General features: G+C 38.2%; 1 protein-coding gene across 5 annotated transcripts in view; it reads left to right on the forward strand.

Annotated features, from left to right (window-relative positions):
• The window catches only part of GULP1 (GULP PTB domain containing engulfment adaptor 1), a 162,996-nt gene that overhangs the window by 138,873 nt on the left and 4,125 nt on the right, over nt 1-19,998 (forward strand). For 2 of the 5 annotated variants that reach the window (XM_040604500.1, XM_040604501.1), the window contains 3 exons: nt 4,305-4,529; nt 7,414-7,552; nt 14,470-14,564. In XM_040604500.1, coding sequence (XP_040460434.1) covers nt 4,305-4,529; nt 7,414-7,552; nt 14,470-14,564 — 459 coding nt within the window. Of the gene's footprint in view, nt 1-4,304; nt 4,530-7,413; nt 7,553-14,469; nt 14,565-16,471; nt 16,483-19,998 lie in introns of all 5 variants that reach the window. The other 3 variants (XM_040604502.1, XM_040604504.1, XM_040604503.1) reach the window with 3 other exon arrangements.

Genomic DNA, 19,998 nt, shown 5'->3' on the forward strand with positions numbered 1-19,998 from the left:
TTTTTTTGCTGTTTATGTTGCTATTGTTGCCTAAAGCAACCTTTGTGTGGATTAGCACTTACAGTTAGCATCCTCAGTGCTTATAGTCAATCAAAGAGTAAACCCTTGTAGGTCACTAAGGATCCTCCGATGAGATAAGAGAGATTTCTAATCTGTTTTGGGCTTGTCTAGAGTTTAGCAACATGGCTTTAAGGTTTTCTCTTTGAGCCACGTGTTTAAGGTGGAGAAGGAAGCTGTGACAACTTCATGACTCGGAAGTTAGAAAAAAACAGGAATAATCAGGAAAATAACTTGAGAGAGAGAAGCAGAATTGAAAGGCAGCAGGAAAAGATACTGGGAGAAACAGTCCCAAAAGGAACAGTGTTCTTCCATTCACCATAAGTATTGTCAAAGAAGTAGTGTGTAATGCATATTCCTGTGATGGCAGTGTTGCAAAAAATTGCTATTTTTAAGTGGAGCATTAAAGATCCTGACTGATTAGACCCTTTTTTAAAGTTCTTTAATTGTGTCTGAGAAGCATAGGCTACCTGCATCTATTATCCTCATTAAACAGCTTTAACATGCTCATGAGAAAACCCCAGGATAGATGTGGAACCATATACATATTTCCAGAAAACAGTTTTGGAATGTGTTTAGGCATATCACTTGATTCATGTTTCCATTAAGAATGCCAGTGGGAAAATGCACCTGTTTTTTCTTCGCCTGTCTTCTGCTCCTTCAATTTTCTACCATCCTGCCCTCAGTTCAGTGAACACTTCTTCATCAGGGTATAAAATTGTTTGTGATATTAAAACAAAAAAAATTGAAACTCCCTTTGTCGTATTTCATGGTACTGAAAAAGTAGTAAATGAACCAAAGATGTGGCAGTTAATTCATGAAACTGCTAATGCTTATACAGTATTTCAGGAATTAGTAAATTAATATAACTTTAGTAGTCCCAAATCTCAGGTAATCAGTGGGTTTGTAACTAACTGCGTGATTTCCAAGTCAACGTCACTCACAGTTCCCCGTACCATTCCTTGCAGTTTCCCACTGTGACTGTTCCGGGGAAGAAAAACATTTTCTAATTCATTAATACACTCAGGTGATTCCTATGGGCGTATGACACAGATTGCAGTCAATGTCTTGAGACATATGGTAAAAACAAACAAATTTGAAATGATTTCTTGATTAGCAAACGCTCAGTCGTGCTACATTTTCTAGCGTGATGCAGCCAAACAGTGCATCTTCAGCATCACGCTGGGTAGAATGAGTCAAAAATAAATCCTTTTTGAAAGGCACATAACATCTAAACATAACAGAGACCAGGTCCACTAAACTAGTATGTTAATTTCATTAAGAATAATTTCATGTTGTGTTCTTGTGGTAATGAAATGGAGTCCCAATTAGAAAGTAATATTTCAACCTAACCAGTGCTATGTTCGGTGGTACACTGAATGGGAAGCTCAGACAAAATACAATTGCCACATAGAATTGAATTTTATACGTTTAATATATTTGTACTACATTTTCTTCCTTTATAATTGTATTTGGTGTAAGGCTATTAGATTTCAGAAGTTACATCCTTCTTAGGTTGTATTCTTTAGAGTAAGAGTCTGTTCCCTTCTCCTTTCTTCTGCATTTTCTGGATCCGGTGATATTTCCTGCCTTGGGAAAGCCCCCGGGCAATCCCCACAGCCCAGCCCTGGGGGCAGCTTCGGGCCCCTCACGTCAAGGGGGACGCGGAGGGGCTGGAGCATGTCCGGAGCAAGGTGGGAGTTGGTCCCTTCTCCCCGGGAACGAGCGGCAGGACAAGGGGAAACAGCCTCAAGTTGCGCCAGGGGAGGTTTAGGTTGGGTGTGAGGGAACATTTCTCCACCAAACAGTGGTGAAGCAAAGGAAGAACTACTAGTCAAAATTTATTATTGACAAGATATTCCCCAAACTGTCATATGAAGCCTAACGCCCTGTATGGTGAGAAATATCCCAAGGTTATTGCTTATCAGTTACGTGATGCTCCATGTTCAGGGCTAGAACGATACAAATACAGTATACTCTGTTTCTGTATTGAAACCTTTAATTGTCTGTATTTGATGCATGTTCTTCACACTTCTAGTTTTGCTGCTTTGCATCCTATATACATTTTACTTTCTTTATAATTTTTCATGTGTCATACATGGTTTCTTATGGAAACTACTTTTTCTTTGCTGTTTTGCATTTCAGGGAGGTATTTTACTTCCTTATTTTGACCATTTGTATTTACTACCTGCCAGTGTTTACTATTATGACATCTTGTTTTTCCATATATATATATGTAACAGCAGATCTTACATAGTAGTAAATATATGGTAGCATTTTAAGTTTTCTACCTGTAGTCCAATGATACTCTTGAAATAATAATGAAAATTCTAAGTCTTGTAGTTTTTTGCTTTCACGTTTATTGGTTACCATTCCAAAGCCTCTGTTTCACAATTCCTCCTGAGCAACAGATGAATTCTTTGCAATCTTGATAACACCTTTATTTATTTTTTTCCTTATGAATTGAAAATTCCAAATAGTTTTGTGGTGTTTGTTGGTGTTCTCCTAAGTATGACTTTGCTGCTAAATTTCAATACCTGTACCCTTATACCTGGCTTGTCTGTAAAGAAAGTGAAGAAAGGAACTAAGAATCTGTTTTTAAAGTATTTGAAATGTTTTGTTTTCTACATAACTCTGAAAAAATGGTTAAAAATAATTAAATCCTACATACTGCAGTTATGCAAACTTACAATGAAATAATCATGTCATATTGATTGTGTAACATTGTATGAAAAGAGTAAAAGCAGACTTGAACATTTTTGCTGTGTGTATCTACCACTGCTTCAGCCTGGGCAAGTGTTAGGGGTTTTGAGGCAAAATATCTACAACACAGATCCAGTTCCTGCCTTCTCAGTGTATAAACTTTTGGCTCTGGCCAAGAAGAACTGTCTGCACAAGTGTTCAATCTCTTCTGTTAAGACTCGGAGATGAATCTGTCCTCTAAAGCCTTGTTTTAACTGTCCAAAGCTCTTTTCCTCAGATTTTGAGGTAGGAATTACAGCTTGGCCCCAGCAGAAAGGCTGTTGGACATGTTTCTTAAATCAAATATTTAAAGACATTTCCTTTTTGCTTTTCTTTCCAGGATCAGTCCCAAAGGCTTTTTGTTTCTAATTTCACCTAGACAGGATCTGTTTCTTTTGAAACCTTTCAGGGTTGCAGATAGTTCCCATTTGGACAAAAAATTAAGGTGGTATTTTTATTATTAAAGTGGACAAAGCTGTCAGCTTTGCTTTTGGTACACAATGAATCTTGCTGGAATATACAGTCAAATACTCCCCAGTCATACGGGGCAGTTAACTCCAGGTTCTTGTCTGCCTAATTCAGGACCAGAGCCTTGCAGTTACCGCTTTGTCGTCTTAGGTGAATGCTCTTAGCGTCTGTATTCTGGTGTGGATATTGCTCATTTGCCTCTGGTCAAAGCTGTTTTGTGGATTTGCTAAGAGATCCGGAGAATCTTACAACCCTCAACATTTTTATTTCCTTAGCAGCAAAGTTTTATCCCATCCTGCATCCTGTGCTGCTGTTGTAGGGACACGAGGATTCCTTTGCTTTGCAACAACAAGGCTCAGCTTTTGAAATATCTGCTGAAAATACGACGTTCAATTAGTTATTCATCCACACAGAAAAGATGGCAGAAGGGTATTATTGTGCTTAAATGTTTAGGTTCTCAAGTTCTGTATATAGGGAAATGAAACAAACTCTAGTATTAATGTAAATGTTACCATTTGTGCACTGTGAGCTTCTATTGTAAGAAGATTTTAGTGAAACAATTAAGTGTTCGTTAAATATTGGTGGGGTAAAAATGGTAGGTGTTTCCTGGTTTGGAGAAAGAAAATTCTCACCTGTACTTTAACCCCAGAGTAATTCTTCTCCCCAGATGTGTTCTTAGCTGCTAATTTACATGTGCAGATATGAGATACTGCTGATATGTTGGTGGATTTAGACATTAGTCAGTGCATCTGACATACCTTTTTTCTAAAAGATGCCTGTCATCATTTTATTTGCTGTAATTATCAAGGAGCAAGTCATCTCCATTCAAGTTAATATTGGGTTACTACTTATTGTGATATGGTTTTAGATTTTGTTTTAAAATATTTTCACGTTCTGTACCTTGTAACTATAGCACTGAACAGCAAGTTGCTGACAAACTTTTTTGAAGTATGAAATGTTTTTCTTTTTCTTCTTTCCCTGGCATTACCACGTTCTGTTCCTCAGAATGTTTTCTCTTTTCTGTGATTCCTTTTCAGCTGCTGCACATAAAGTGTGATAATGATGAACATATGTTTCAAAGACCCTCTACTTTTTTCTGGTGTAACAATGAGGATTCACCTCCTTGTTTAGATATCTCTTCCATTACGCTTACTCCTAGGAGTTCTCCTGACTCTAGACTACCACCTGGATTGTTAATACCACCACCTTCAAAAAGTGGTCTTCCAAAGCCAGCCAGTGAATACAGCTGCCCAAGACCTCGTGTAATCCTGCTGTGCAAAAGCTTTTCCTTTTTTTTTTTTTTTTTTTTGGCTTTCTTTTGTTCTCTGTTGTGTATTAACTTGTATCAAAAATGCACATTTTGTACAGTGGTTAAAGCACAGAGTAGATGTATCTGAGATTCTGTAGGGATACTCTTAAAATACGGAATTTGTAAAGATTTACTCGTATCTCTACATAGCTTTTTCTCTCCCACCCCCAAAACATAAATTATTCTTTTCTTAAGATGTTTAAAATAGTCCATTAATTACCTCTGTGTTATCTGTCAATCTTTTGTTAAAATTCTTTATATTAAGAATAGTTATTCAAAACTATTCTAAAGGTCTGACTTCAAGGGCTTCCCCCCCCCATGAATTAATAGAAAAGCAATCAGCCATTACAGACCTTTTAGCATACTTTATAAAAACTGTGCAAAATGAAGGTTAAAGATTATTCTTAAATACGAAACGGGCATAGTGCCTGCTTTTTCATATTGATATGCTTATACTTTCAACTTTTCTTCCATTTGCAAGTAACATTTGGCTGCATTTGGCAAACATCCTAGCTTTCTGCATGCGTTCACTAAATAAAAATGCTTCTTGTGCTCATATGTATTAAAAATATACATTTCTTAAAATAACTGTTGTTTTATTTAAACTGGCTATTATCAGTGGTATCAAAATGGCCAGCAACTTCAACAAAGTGGCATAGAGAAAGGAAATGGCACTGTGAGTTGGGGGTTACTTTTTTTGCCTAAAAGACTCATTTAAGTCTAAACATAAACACTGGTTGTTTATCTAGCTTCTGTAGGTAGCCATGAACATGTAGCAAGTAAGGAGAATCTACGTTAGCATTTACTGTCTCCAAGATATCCTAGGAGTATCCGTCAGTGTTGATGGGAAATGTAGGTTAATATATGACACATACTTACCTGTTAAACCTGATGCCACCTTCCCGATGCAGACAAAAACCGATCTACAATCGGGGAGAGTTTTGTTTGTATGAAGAAAGGGATACGAGATTCATTACAATTGCTTTGGGTCAAGGACATCCATTACCTTGCTTTGAGTGGGAGCAGATGACATCCAGCAGCCTCCCGGACTTAAATGATGCTGGTGCCCTGACTGTGCACAACGGTGCCGGGAGGTTGATGCCTGGTCGGTGAACGCAGGGAGGAGAGCCTGTTGTGTCTGAACACTGTGTGCTGAAACCTTTACACAACAGGTGATCTGTGAAATGGCAAAACTAAATCACGTTGAGGTTAGTAAGAGTTCTCTGTGTGTAAAAATCTTAAAAAGCAGTTATTTTATGAAGTTAATTTAGTTGTGGTCTTGCCAGAGAATACCATGACTGAAAGAATATATTTTCTAAAAAAATAGGCGGGGGGGAAATGTGCCATGTTAAATGGATTTTTTTTCTTTTTTCTTTTCCTCCCTTGATATACATCAGTATACCTAGGCAGAAGCATTCCAGTTTTATTGAGGTACTGAACAGTTCTAGATCTCTCTTAATCCAAACTTAACATATGAATTCAAAACACCTAATAAATAGGAAATGTAGGATTTCAGCGTCTGGTTTTCTCCTTAAACGGTGAGTGGAGGCACAGTGGAGGACTGTGGATCAATACATTTTCCTTCTCAGCAGCCACAGCAGCCTCCAGGGAGAAGCAGAGGTAGATCAGGGCTACCTATAGACTTGCTTTAGAAATCTGTGGCGTGTGCTGTCAGGGGGCAGCTTCCGTGGCTGCAGCAGAGGCACTAAAGAAAGGAGGATTCCAAAATAAGGTGTAGCTCCATGAAACTCCCAGGGACCAGTAGTGCTAAAAACTACCGGCTTGCCAGGTTGTCATATTCATGTATTCTGGCTGAAAGTATCCATGTGCCTAACTTAACTTGTGCTTAAGATTTTTCATATGAATATTTTGGTCAAAGTGAGTCTTATTTTAACAGTAGCAGGCTTTCCCTGTGCCTGGCTCTATAATCTATCTAATACACAGAATGCAGGGCTTTTTCTGTTGACTAAGTAGTAACATTGGCATGCAAGCTAGTTTTGCATATATATATTTTGCCTTTGGCTTATCGGTCTCAGTTTTAACCTATTTCATCATCTGTCTTTAGTGTTCAGTTTATTCCGACTTGACCGTGCTTTGTTTGTGTCCTAAGTAGTGGACTGGTGGCAGGAGGATGAATTATTAAAAAATAAATATGGTTGTAGAACTGTAGTGGTTGTTGGGTTTGGGGCTTCTTTCCTTATCCAGTATTTTAACTCTTTCAAATTCCTGGGCCTTACTAATGAAATATTTTCTGTTTCATGTTCAATGATGAGAGTTTTATTTTGGATGTTAATATTCAGTGTATTGCATGTCTAGGTTGTTACAGGTGAAAAAATATATTTGAAGCTTTGATGACACCAGGTTTTTTAGGTTGTCAAGTAAGTGATCACTTAAGGAAGAATTAGTAAACAAGAAATATTGGGATTGTATCTCTTAACTTTAGCTCCTCGTTCTGTGCACCCCAGAGCACAGCATATTGTTGCTGCAGCATTATCTTAAATTAGTCTTGTGAGCATCTGTGTTTGTGTGTCTGCAATAGAGAACTGCGCATCACCAGCTTTTTCAGGTTTAATGGTGATACATTTCTGGCTGTACCAGATGGACTGAAAATGGGAAAATGACAATGCTGGTTCGGTATTGGAGAGTTTTAGCATGACTCAGACTCTGAACTGCAAATGCCATTTGCTTGGTGTCAGGAGCTGGTTTTTGCATGCTGATGGTTATTTTTAACTTTTTTTTTTTTTTTAAATGTGGCTCTTATCTGCATGCTGAAGAATTCAGTATTGTGATCTTTTTCGTGTGAAATATTGCCCTAATATTTATTGTCCTTATTGTAGGCAGGCAGTGTGACACCCAAATCACCCTCCACTGACATCTTTGATATGGTTCCCTTTTCTCCCATATCCCCTCAGTCATCAACACCTACTCGCAATGGTACACAGCCTCCTCCAGTACCCAGTAGATCTACAGAGATCAGTAAGTTTTGTAACAACTGACCTAATTTTTGTTTACATTCTATTTTTTTAAATAAACCATCTTTAAAGATTTACGTACATTTTGCGTGAAAAGCCAAATGCAGGTTTTGTAAATCACATTCAATAATGCCATTTCATTTTTATACCATCTTCCCAAAGTCATTGATGTTGCTGCCAGGTTACATTATAAACAAAGTTATTTACTTGCTGAAACGGTTATATAAACAGTTTGAAGGAATTTGGTTGGGGATTTTAACTTGGCTTTTCTTTTACAGTATTGTTTTTTATACTTACTTCAAGAAATACTTTTACTTCTTGTTATCTCTTTCCTCGCCAAGCCACAGTTGTAGCATCTAAAGCCTACATTTCTGGGGAAGGCAGCAGGTGCAGTAAGTATGGTGATGGTGATGCAGTAGGGAGAGCTGCAGAAAATCCCTCAAGATGTAAACTGTCTCGGAATGCGATTTTGAATACTACTTTTCATATCACTGAAACCGCTCCTAGAAGATTTTCAAAAGATGATTAGCAATAACAATTTTATTTTCTATGGGCGCAAAAGCAGCTAGGGGTAAGGTTCTTGGCTTCACTGGAAATCTTTTAGGAGTCAACCAAGTATTTTAAAAAGCTTTGGAAATCCTTTGGTGGAGAGGAGAGCGGAATGTACATGAGCAGTGTTAGAGGTGGTGGAAATATCAGACTGTGCATGGTACCTTCTATTTCTGGTGCCTGTTTTAGTATGGATAAGGACCAGTAATGTTACTGCCTGCCACCATATTAAACCATATTTGAAGAGTTTCTGCATGTCTTGGGGAATGCTGCTGGTATGTAGAATTTTCGGGTATGGATGAGAGCTGCGCACAATTAGAAAAAGGTATTCTAAGACTTAAGCCGGTGAATGTCTTCCCCAAGAGTATATCCTATGCCCCTTTTGGTTCCATTGCTTAGAATGACTGTCGCCCTCTACAGAGAAAGTAAACGTCAAGGCTATATTGATTCAATTTAAAAAATCTGTTCTTTTTTCAGAGAAGATTTTAAATTAATTTAGATTAATTTCTATGGCTTTCTCAAAGGGTATATTAACAGAATTTAAAACTATTCTTTTAAGAATACTTAGTATTAACTATTCTTAAATAACTTAAAAGAATATTAGAATACTCTTAGCAGAATATTAGAATAGAACGGTTCTATTAAAAGAACTTTTATGGCTTTGTAACAAATAACAAAAAATAATTCACCTTCCCCAAGAACTCCTATTGTGTTTTCAAATTTGTTCCTCTGACAATAGAGACAGTGCCAAAAAATTTATTTCAATATGCATATCCAGCTTCAAAAATCATAACTTGTATTACAGGGTGAGATTATTTTTATTATTATTATTATTATTATTAATAATCATAATCATCTATTCTCCTACTTTGGTTCCGTTGAAATTGTGGCTAGAAATCTTGTGGGAGTCAGCACTTAATGCTGAGTGGTCTTGAGAATTCCAGCTATGTATGTTCTGGAATGGTTTAATCAGTGGTTTTTATAATATAGAAGATACTGTAAGTTGTTTATTCAGTGATATATACTGTTGAAAATAGTTGTTTTTTCTGCCCTTCATTCATTTGCATTCACAGAAGATGATGCAGTTGAGAGGCATGCCAGTCAGTGTCTGCTTGTTCTCCGTGCTCCTCCGTGTGCCGTGCTTCAGAGGGACATTACAGAAATACATCATAGTCTTTATACTTTTGATCCCTGCTCTTTCAGTCTATGTCATGGCACTTTAAATGTTGAAAATTGTTGGATTCATCAGCTAATAGCACACTGTGGCATATTTCAAAAGTGTAATCTGAAACAAGAGGAGTATTTTGTAATCAAACAAGGCCTTACTGTCTTAGATGAGAAAGTTCAGATCCCATAAGAGCCTCGTTCAAGCTGTGTAATGTTACATTATTATAATAATGTACAATAATACATTGTATTATATGATGTTATTGCTGCCAGTACATGCAAACTGGTGTTTCTTTCTCGAATACAAGTTAGGTGGCAACCAAGAGGAGCTGATGTTTGGAGTCTCCCATTTTTGAGGTCTTTTCATGTTCTTATCCCTACTTCCTTTGTGACTGCACTGGAGTGGTTTGTGGTTTTTTCCCCATCACTTGATGAAATTGCAGAGTTATTTTATTGGATTTTATGATTTTTATAACTTTCACCTTTATCCCGTTCAGTAGTAAAGAAGGAGAAAGAGAGGGCTGTGCCATCTGTTTGCTAGTGTCACCCTCAGTTGCTCCATTCCTCGATGAGGTTTATCTGCCTGTTACCTAGGGATGGCGCTTGGGCTGCTCAAGCAAAATGGGCATTTAAAAGCCAAAGTTCATCTTCCTCATTTGACAAACCACCCAGGAATAACACCTCACTAGACAGACAAGTCGCATTTGCAGGAAACCAGTAACAATAGCAAACACTTCAGATTCCTTTGAGACCAAGAGCTTCATAGGTGATAACTGGCGCTAGGACAAAGTTCATCTTTTCATAAAGGGAAATGCCTAGAGTTAGAATTTTTTTTGCCAGCTCTGTTTTGGGTAGTTTCCTCAATAAAAATTTGGGGGCTATAAATAATACTTTTTGCTTGCAGTACAGAGTTCAAGAAACCCAGCACTGGAAGGTTGCAACACTAATCTCTTTTCGGAAAGGTAATTATCTCCACAGTATTTAAGCTTTAAAAAAGGAAGAAGATTCTTGAAATTTTGAGTTCTTATTCAGCAATATACCAGCGTGGCTTCTCAGTAAATATCTGCTCACTTCTAGGTATACCAGTGATAGCAAATAGATTACTTTTACCTATTTAAAAGGAGAAAAAATGTGTGATTTGGGGGCAGAAAGTTGCAGATTGGACAAGTATATGGTGTCTTTTTAGGTAATAATTGCAAAAAAAAAAAAAGCCCCTGTTGCTTTCAAAAACAAAAGCCTTTTCCAGAATTGTATTTCCTCTCAAAGTTATGCTGGGAAATGTTTTTTTTAACACTAGGTTTGCAGTGACCAGCTTGCAGGCTAAACGTCAGCATTGCAGCCCAGTGTAGTAATTGCTTAATCGAATAATTGACCAATGCACAGCCAGTGCAACCCAAAATGCAGCATTAAAGGCTGTACTGCCACTTCTTCCTTGTAGAGTCAGAAATTGCAAATTTTATTGTGAGTTATCTTAAAGGACAGATTTAATTTCTTAATTTTAATTAATTAAATGAGGAATTAATTTATATGTTTCTTTCTGGCACAGCATTATTGTCATATCTCAGAAAAGAACTGGAGAGGAACATTATCGAATTGTGCAACACATATTTCACTCAAATGCATCTTGAACAATCCAAGGTCACAACTGGCAGATGCAGAAATCTGTTCCCAGATGCTCTCTTTCCAGAGATACTTAAGAGTATGTTACCATAATAATGGCGGAACAATTTATTATGCTGTAATAATTCCAAAAGAAAAAAAAATATTGAGTACCCTGCAGCTAAGGGAAAGGCTTCCTGGACTTCAGTACCTCAGCTTATTCCAAATATTTTCTTGCCTTCAGTGTGATTAATTTGTATTTGTCATCACAGCTGCTCCAGGACATCTGGGGAAAGCATATATATGCATAACTCTGTGCCTGGAGGATAGCTAAGGTAAAGAAGATGCAAAATGCAGCAGAGAAGCCAAATATTTGTAGTTTTGTTTAGTAATTGCTAGCTTTGAGTTTATTACAGAGTGCAGGTTGCTGCCCTCCAGTGCTAGGTGTTTCTTGTCCTGAATGTCAGCTAGGTCACAGAAACACGAATTTATTACCTGTTCGTGTCACTCTGTGGTTTGAGTTGCGGATGTAATACATCAGCGTTTCATGAGGTTTGAATTTGTTGGTCGATTTCCCAAGCTGTGAATTTATTTCCATCCAGAAAGGAAAAGCAAAGAAAATTATGTATGCTGTTTGAAAGGCTCATTTTCAAAGGCTACTGGTTGCTGTGTATTGGAGAAAGAAATGCCTCTCTATGCTGCAATTATTTGGGGAGTCTGCCAGGCAAGATATTCTTTAGTTATAGTTAATCTTCATGCAAATACTCTACCTTGAAATAAAAAAGCACTGATTTACGCCATCTCTGCTAAAAAGGAGCCCCCCCTGTGAACAGCGGAGTGAACACTAGCAGATAAGCATGTGGAGATCCCATGCAATAGTGCAGCTCTGCAGTGACTAAATTTTAGTATTTATCCAGTTTTCACATGTTTTTCAGCTTCTGTTCAAATGAGAAATACTGATGATGCTATTGAAAATGTTTCATGGAACTTTATCCCTTCCCGACTCTTAGCAGTGCAGTCTCTCATATAACACACAAATTTTAAATGCAGAAACACACTTGTACTAGGGACTTTTTCAGCTGGTTTACTGAAATGGTTAGCAAGTTGTAATGGAGACAGTTCCTAAAATAATAGTTTTTCATAGAAACTCAGCTAGGAAGTATTTCTCTGTTTTGAATTTCATCCTGTCACTTGAATAAATTACATTCTGGTTAATTTTAAGTCTGCCTTGAATAACAATATAAATTAAGTAATCCTTCACCTGAAGGCAGGTGACATTGAAGGAGCTAAAGCTTCTGCCATTCTCCCGCTAATGAGCTCGGAAGTGCTGTCATTAATAAAAACCTAATAATAAGGCATGAATGAGATAATATCCATAATAGTGTACTAAATACTTGCTTTCAAAACCAGTGGTAAGTCATATTCCAGTACTAAGAAGTGCAAGAGTTGTATTCTTTACTGGTTTTTTTTTCTTAAATACATGCCTTGAATTTTTGCTAAGGCTTGGTGTTGAAGCTGTCTGCTTTTAGCTGTCTGACCACACAGAAAACTGTCAGCTCCTTTTAAGGGTAAAAAGAACCTCTGAAGGAAGGGAAAAAGAAAAAGAAAGAAAGCAGACCTACATAATGAAGCATAGTCACTTTTTGCTCAGTAGAGGTTAGACTGAAAGTCGAAGCTGCTGCGCATCTGAAGGTTGCTTTGTAAGAGCCTGAAAGCATGTGAGGACACTGGTTATACTGGAACAGACCCATTTTGGCTGTGCCAAGAGGCAAGGGAGGAGGTTGATCCTAATTTTTACATTAGATTATCCTAGTTATAATGTCTTTTACATGCAGGTGGTCTGCCTTTGCCAGGAAATACTAGATGATGATGATTACTATTATTATTTATTCTTATTATTACTGTTATTGTTGTTGTTGTTATTATTGTTATTATTTGGCTCAAGTGGGCTTTTTGGAATAAGGCTTTCTGATGTGGGCCATCTCCTGGTCCCATGTGACAGTCTGTAGCTGTTTAGTCACACTTTTTGCAATATGTAATTAATCAAGTTCCTGCTTGGTTCTGTACTTTTATTATGGGAGTGAATGCTGGTAGCTGCTAATTGTTTAAAATGCCTGTTGTGCAGCCTGATAACACTTAATTGTGGGGTCAAAACCCACGACGACTGACCTGCACAATAAATGTTGAAGAGCCTAGACAAGTACAGGTCTAAAATTGTGGCTCCAAGGATGCCAAAATGAAGAAGACATCATAACACTGCAACAGAGATTTTGTGTCAGGTAGTCAGCTGTCAGCTTCCATATCGTGGATGTTAAGTGTAAAATTTTGTGCTTAACCAGCAATCTAGCTAGTCATTTCAAAGTTACTAATGGCCCCTTTTACTCTCATGCTCCTAAACTAACGTTGTTTTAAGGTAGGTAGTATGCTTACCAGGTTTTCTTGCTGAACAACCATGAAAGTTGGGAGGTCGGATATAGTTTTAATTTTCCCTCCACCAATGAAAAGACTGTATTAACTTGATTCTGTAAATTTTGCTGTGAGTGTGGTGGGGTTGGGTTAGCACAATGATTTTCTTACTGCGTTAGTTCAACACAATGTGAGATAGAAAAAGTCTATATAGATGGCAGTGTTACATGGAGAGGGGAAAAAAAATTTCCATTGTCGAGTAGGAGAGAAAAAAAAAAAGCACCAACCTAAAAAAACCCAACCCATAAGATTTCCTCTGTCAGATGCTAAGAGCTAGCATTACACTGTTCTAATAAGGAAAATAAAAGTTTTGGAGGTGTTTCTTATCCGAACAAAAAAGAAACAAAGGAAAAGAACCCCTGACCATTAGAAAGCATACTGCGGTTAAGAAAAAGTGAGAAACTGTGGCATTCATAGAGATCGATTTGCAATCGTCCTATTTATGGACACAGATTTAGTGGAATTTTAGGATAAGTGACCTTTCATGGTCCAATGCTTTTTTCATTCTTTCTTTTTTGAGTTGATCATATACGAGATTTAAAACCCCTGACAATTAGTTTTAGTTACTACCAGCTGTGCATTGAGGAACCCTGTCAAACGAAGGCCTTGTCTTCCATGGGTAAGAGTAGTTGCTTGTCCATGTGAAGATGTCCTTATCCTAATGGTGAGGAGTGGCAGACAGGGAACATGACAGCTCATTTGTTGGCAAAAATATCTTTCCGAATATACTGTTGAGAAGAAATTTGACAACTGATGTCCAGGTGTTCCCTACTCATTTATGAAACTACTTGAACACATGGATTCTGGAGCGCTCTTCAGTAGGAGATGCCCTCTACACGTTGCATCATCTTCTCCTCGGATCCCTAAAGTTCCTCTAGAAGGCGCAGGCATTAGTGCAAACTGAAGAGAGGCTTAAACAGAAGTTAATGGTGTTCTTGGAAAAGATATTTGAGTATTAAACTTTATAAAACTAACCAAGACCTGGCTTTCAAATTTGGATGTTAAAAGTTGTGGTTAATCAGTTGCATATCTAGAGGTGCTATTACTCAGCTTGTAAGGAGATGTAAGCTGCCTTTCTCAAAGCGCTAATGTCATAGCCCATACCTTTGCTCTCAGTGACTCACTTTTCTGTTGTTCCAGAGAGAGACCTTTTTGGAGCAGAACCTTTTGACCCTTTTAGCTGTGGAGCAGGAGATTTCCCTCCAGACATTCAGTCCAAGCTAGATGAGATGCAGGTAAATACTGAGTTATCAATTAAGCAGTTTTCAATGGCTGTATGACTGTTCGTGAAATACACTTTTACAGTATTCGGAAAATGTATTCCAGACTGCACAAGCAAATACATAGAAAGAAACACGTTTCTGACTATTCCTTTTTGTAAGTATCTCTCACAGTCTTTGAGTTGGAGTTTGAATTTGCCTGCAGATCCTTACACATGGTATTAATAGGGGCCACCTGGGCTACCTTAGGGTTTCTCAGCAGCGTAACCAAAAGGCGTGCTGCTACTCCTGCCTGGGAAGGGACTGAGCGAGCTAAGCAGAGAGCTGAGGTGGGAGCCCTGGCAGATACACCGATGTGGTTACTCTTCACTTCCAGCAATCACCACCATCCCAGTATAGCCCCATCTTCCCCTCTGTGCCATCAGTCTGGTTTCTTCATAGCACTGGCAGAGGCAAAGACCATGCCAAAGGGGCCATGGCAATTGTCCGCTGCCTTCAAAACCAACTGGCCGTGGCTGTGGCACTCTGGGGCAATTAGACTGGTGAGAATTGGTTCAAGAATTCTGCACTGATGTGTTTTTATCAGAAAATGTTTGTTAATTCTGAAACACTTGACAGTATCTGTTCAGTTATTGACCCAATTTTGAAGCAGTTCTAGGAGAAAGCCTTCAAGTTTTGGAAGAAAACGCTCTCTTCAGTCAGACTTTCCGAAATGCTAGTTCCTTGCCAGCTTCCTTATCTGGGTTTTTTTCAGCAGCCTGCCAGCAAAACAGGAGGCTGAAAATACTGGGAACTTGAATTTCTAGGATCCTGGCTCCTCAGCAGAAAGTCTTTCCAGGGCTTCCAGCCCTCATGAATCTCAGGAGCCCACAAAGTCCGAGACGCTAGCTCTCGGGCTCCTTCCACCCCCCTCTTCTGCCTGGGGAGCAGCAGAAATATTTCAAAATGGCTGAAATAAGTTTTAAATACCATTTAATTTTCTTAAGTAAATTTAATGTTCATTGTGAAATTTTCTTTTCAGTGTCAGTTTAGGATGGTGTCAGTGGCAAACTCCACTCACGGTGAAGTGAGAAATTTAGATTTTTGGGTTACCTGTGCTCTGGCCCATAGAGTTTCAGATAGCAGCTAAAAGCCAAAACTGCTTCTTTGCAATTCTGGGAAAAATGCTTGTGTTTTACAAATGCTATAACATTATTAGCAAGTCTTCTAGCACCTCACATTGATACATATCAATGTTTCCACTGTCTGTAGCCTATTTTAGGAAAAAAAAATTAATGTGGCATCAGGGGCTACTAGGAAGAAGCCTGTGAAAATACCTAAATGCCACACACTAGGAGTTCTTATTACAGGTAATGTTTTGACAAAATTGTGCATTGTTAGCATATAAGGCTGCAAGTGCTATCATGTCATAAACATCAGTAGAAAGAGCAGTAGAAATCTTTAGCAAAGATTTTTGAAGTCGTAAAAATGAAAAGCCTATATCATTGTTCGTACTCTCTTGACGTAAGGCGGCAGCCAAATTATCAGTAACAAACCCCGTAACCCTTCACGCGTTACTGTGTCCTGCTGCAAAGAATATTGCTGTGGTCGGGTATTCCCCCCTGCGCATCCAGGGTTTGTTTTTTTCCAACTTTTTGTAACACTTTGTAAACTACTCGCACAATTAGAGAGTTTAGCATGTCAGTCTGAGCGTACCCTGGCGTTTCCACGGAAAGTTAGTTAGTGGGTCTTTATGTAGGCACAAAACTTGTTCGTGTACAATCACACTCAGAACAAATGTAAAGCTGACGGTGTGGGGAAAAAAAGAAAAAAGCAAAAGCTGTGTGCAGTGATTTTACTAGTTGGTTGGTGCAAAATACAGTTTGAAACGTCTTTCCTAATATCTTTTTTTTTTATCTTCTTGTGCTTTCCTGGGTGCCTAGCGTCAGCGATGGTTGGTATATCATATTTTCCTAACTGTATTTAAAGCATTAAAAGTTGAAGTGTGCATCTGTTCATGTCTGGTGTTGGGTTTTTTTTATGTATATGTGTGCACATATATAGATTTTACAATTCATATTTTATATGTACAACTCTGTAAGTCAGGGCCATTTTAATTTTTCAGGGCCTACAATTTTTAAGGTAGGCACAGCGGATTTTAGGTTTTTTTACTCTGCCTTAGCTGCTGATACTAAGCTTTTTTATTGCTGTTTGTTTTCCATGTGTCCTAGTGAAATCTCCAGTTTTCCTTATTGGCTCGTCATTAGTGAAATGGTTTAAGCAAAACTTTCGACGCGTAGATTTTTAAGTTAGTACAATCACATTTGTGAATGCGTTTGTATTTGGAAATAATTATTTAAAAACTTGCAACGAGCAGGGCCTAGCTGGGCTAGGAGTCAGCAGTTGTTAGATACGCAGCCTTTAGGAAGGAAAGTGAAATGGAGGCTGCAAAAGGTAAAATCACAGAAATGTCATGTACTTTTGGAAATGTAATGCTGAGAAAGATGAAAGAAAAAGGCAGGCTTCTATCTGGATACAAATGAAGGAATCCGTTGTCTTCAGGTTATGAAAGTGCAGCCTGAGTTTCAGTAAATATGTGACCATTAAACAGAGAAAGGTAAGTTGTTCACAAACCCATCTATAAACACTCTTATGTTTGAACTTTAACAAGGATCCAGATTTCACTCTTAAGCACTTTCTATTCAATTTCTCAGTCCAATCTCTGCTGACGTTTTTGGAGAGCTCAAAACTCACACATGTGCCGAGATGTGTCTTTTATAGCTTAGGCCTCTCTCTGATGGCTGTCCAACCTCCTGTTTCCCCCCACCCTTACGCTGAAACATATTTTCATCTTCTCTATTTTGACTCTATCCAGGCATTAATAAAATGGATCTTGTCTATTTTCTCAGAAATCTTGCAGTGAGGGGAAGTTTCCCTGGATCATGAATCATACCAGCAACAGCTGCTATAATTTATTAAAATCTCAAGGTAGTTAATAACACAAAGCTTCCAGGAGCTGCGAGCCGTTCTCCCTGCATGCCCTGAAGCAACCAGTAGGTTTGACATCCTTCCATCTGAAAGAAGTTATGCTCAGCCCGCTAAACTATCTGCTCAGGGATGTGTAAATTTATCGTTGGGTTTGTGCTGGCTTACTCTCATTGAGTGAAGTCACTGTGATCAGTGAGATAACCTCAGAGCCGTCGGGTTGACTTGTGCAAATTTATCTGTGATAAAATTAAACTAATTTGTCTTTTTCTGTTTACTGTTTTTAGCCAGTGTAGCTCACGTATTATTATCGTAGACACAAAAAAAGTGGGAGTTGTTTTGGGCTTACTTTTTCTACTGGAAACAATCTTTGCTGATATCTTTAATAAGAGACCAGTCATATCCTTTAGTACAATACCGCTGTTTTTCTGAATTACTAAGTTGTTCAATTTTAATGACCTTGAAGGTGAAAAAGTCATGCTGTCATCATGGGGATATGAACACAGAAGCAAAACACCATATAGATGCATACTTCATAGCCCCTTCTGTTCCCACTGCTGTCCATTACCAGGGGATGGCTTTTTTCTGCATTCCCTGAAAATCAGCAGGTTTGAGAGATTTTCCAACCACCTGAGGAGTTACCATTTCCTGAACCTTTAGAGCACAGGAGGCCATAGCGCACATGGTTTTTAATGAACAGGCAATGTGCGATGCTAAGAACACATTATTCAAAGCTGAAACATCTAAATTTCACAAGGCAAAATATTTTAAATGCTGTGTATTAAAATTAATGATGCACTTTTCATATATATAGTATGCAACGTATGCCAAGTGCTGACTATATGTCATTAAAAAAAAAGTATTCTGCATAACACATTAATTAATTCTTAGAAAAAGATATAAAAGCAAATCATGATTTATAATCTGCTCCATCATTCCAACTGACTTCATTATTATTACAGCTGCAAATGCTTGGTTTTGGAATAGAGAGTCAAAAGTAGGTATGTGCTGTATGATAAATACTCTTAAGAATCCTACAGCAGCTTCAAATAGGAGCTGTAAGACTTGAGAGACATAGGCAGTTCAGGTTTGTATATCAACTGTATTCCTGAATGTGCACGTAAAGCTCCAAGTGGTCTGCATTGCTATGATGACAGCATAGGATACTTACTCTGCTGTGTGCATTAATCACAGTACAACTGCGTCGGGATGTAAAGGAGAAACTTCTTAAAACCTTGTCTTCCTATGGCTTGCTTGACTACAGCTGATGGGAATTATTTTTAATTATATCATATAGTTGCCAAAGCATAGTTTTGGAGATTCCAGAAGTTATTTAAGAATTTGGAGTTTGTGAAACTCGAGGGGTGGAGAATGGAGGTGGCTGTGGGAGATCTGAAGTTCATGCTTTTCTGATCTTTGGAAATTTGGTTGCAGTCACTTTGCCAAAGAGAGTCTGCTGGACGAGGGCGTTCTGAATTTTTTCCCCCCACCACCTTTTGAGGGCTGCATTTAATTGAATGGGAATATTGGTTGAGACAGTACAGTTTTCTTTAGTTTATACTCCTACACACTTGGCCTCCACTTAAATGTTCATGAAGAAAAAAATCTGGATTTTATATTCTTTTAAAGTCTGAGAAATGCCCAGATGGCTTCCTAGATTGCCTTGATGTTCTGTTTATGTTGTTCTGCTCTTTTGATGCTGTGGTTGGCATGGAAGTTTAAGCTTACTACTAACTGTAGTATCTGACACTTGATAATAGTGGGTTTTGTGTGATTGAACAGGTGAAGATTGAAATACCATGTTCCTGTCATAGAAAGCTATGAACATGAGCCATTTTTAAGCATGCATGTGTTAACACTGCAGTTCCTGCCACTCCTAGGAGTAGGTTTTATTCCTTATCAGCTCAAGTATGTGATAGGTAACAACCCTGGCAACCACATCACTGTTTTCTTTTAGAACAGACAAAAGTTCGTTACGGTAATAAAGTGAACAGGCTTTTAAAGTATTTATGATACATGTAGCACAGCAATCTCTGAATGGATTAATGTTGATCACATTGCAAATATGTGAAAATATCACAGCTTAACAGAGGAGGAGGAGTAAATGGAGGGGAAAGTGGTCTGAAGTGAAGTTGCAGAAGGAAAAGGTCAAGGAGACCACTGTTCTTTAACTAAGTAGAAATAAAGTAAGTCATAACAAACACAAGGTAAATGATAAGTGACAAATTATCACTTTGTATGGAAAAAAAAGAAAAACTAACCCCCCCACACACACACATAATCAACAGCAGTGAGATACGTGCACTTCCAAAACGCGTAATCTGATTTGCTCTTAGCTAGCCAGAAAAGGGGCACTGGAAGTGCAGATACGTAAGACACCAATAAGCAGTGCTTAAATGTTTAGAAAAAAATAAGAGCATGCAGGACATGAGTGGGATGAGTGTTCGGTGCAGGGCGCTCTGGATTGCTGAGAATGAAGCTGGCC

The sequence above is a fragment of the Falco naumanni genome, chromosome 8 (genome assembly GCF_017639655.2).
Source record: "Falco naumanni isolate bFalNau1 chromosome 8, bFalNau1.pat, whole genome shotgun sequence".
NCBI classification, from domain to species: domain Eukaryota; kingdom Metazoa; phylum Chordata; class Aves; order Falconiformes; family Falconidae; genus Falco; species Falco naumanni.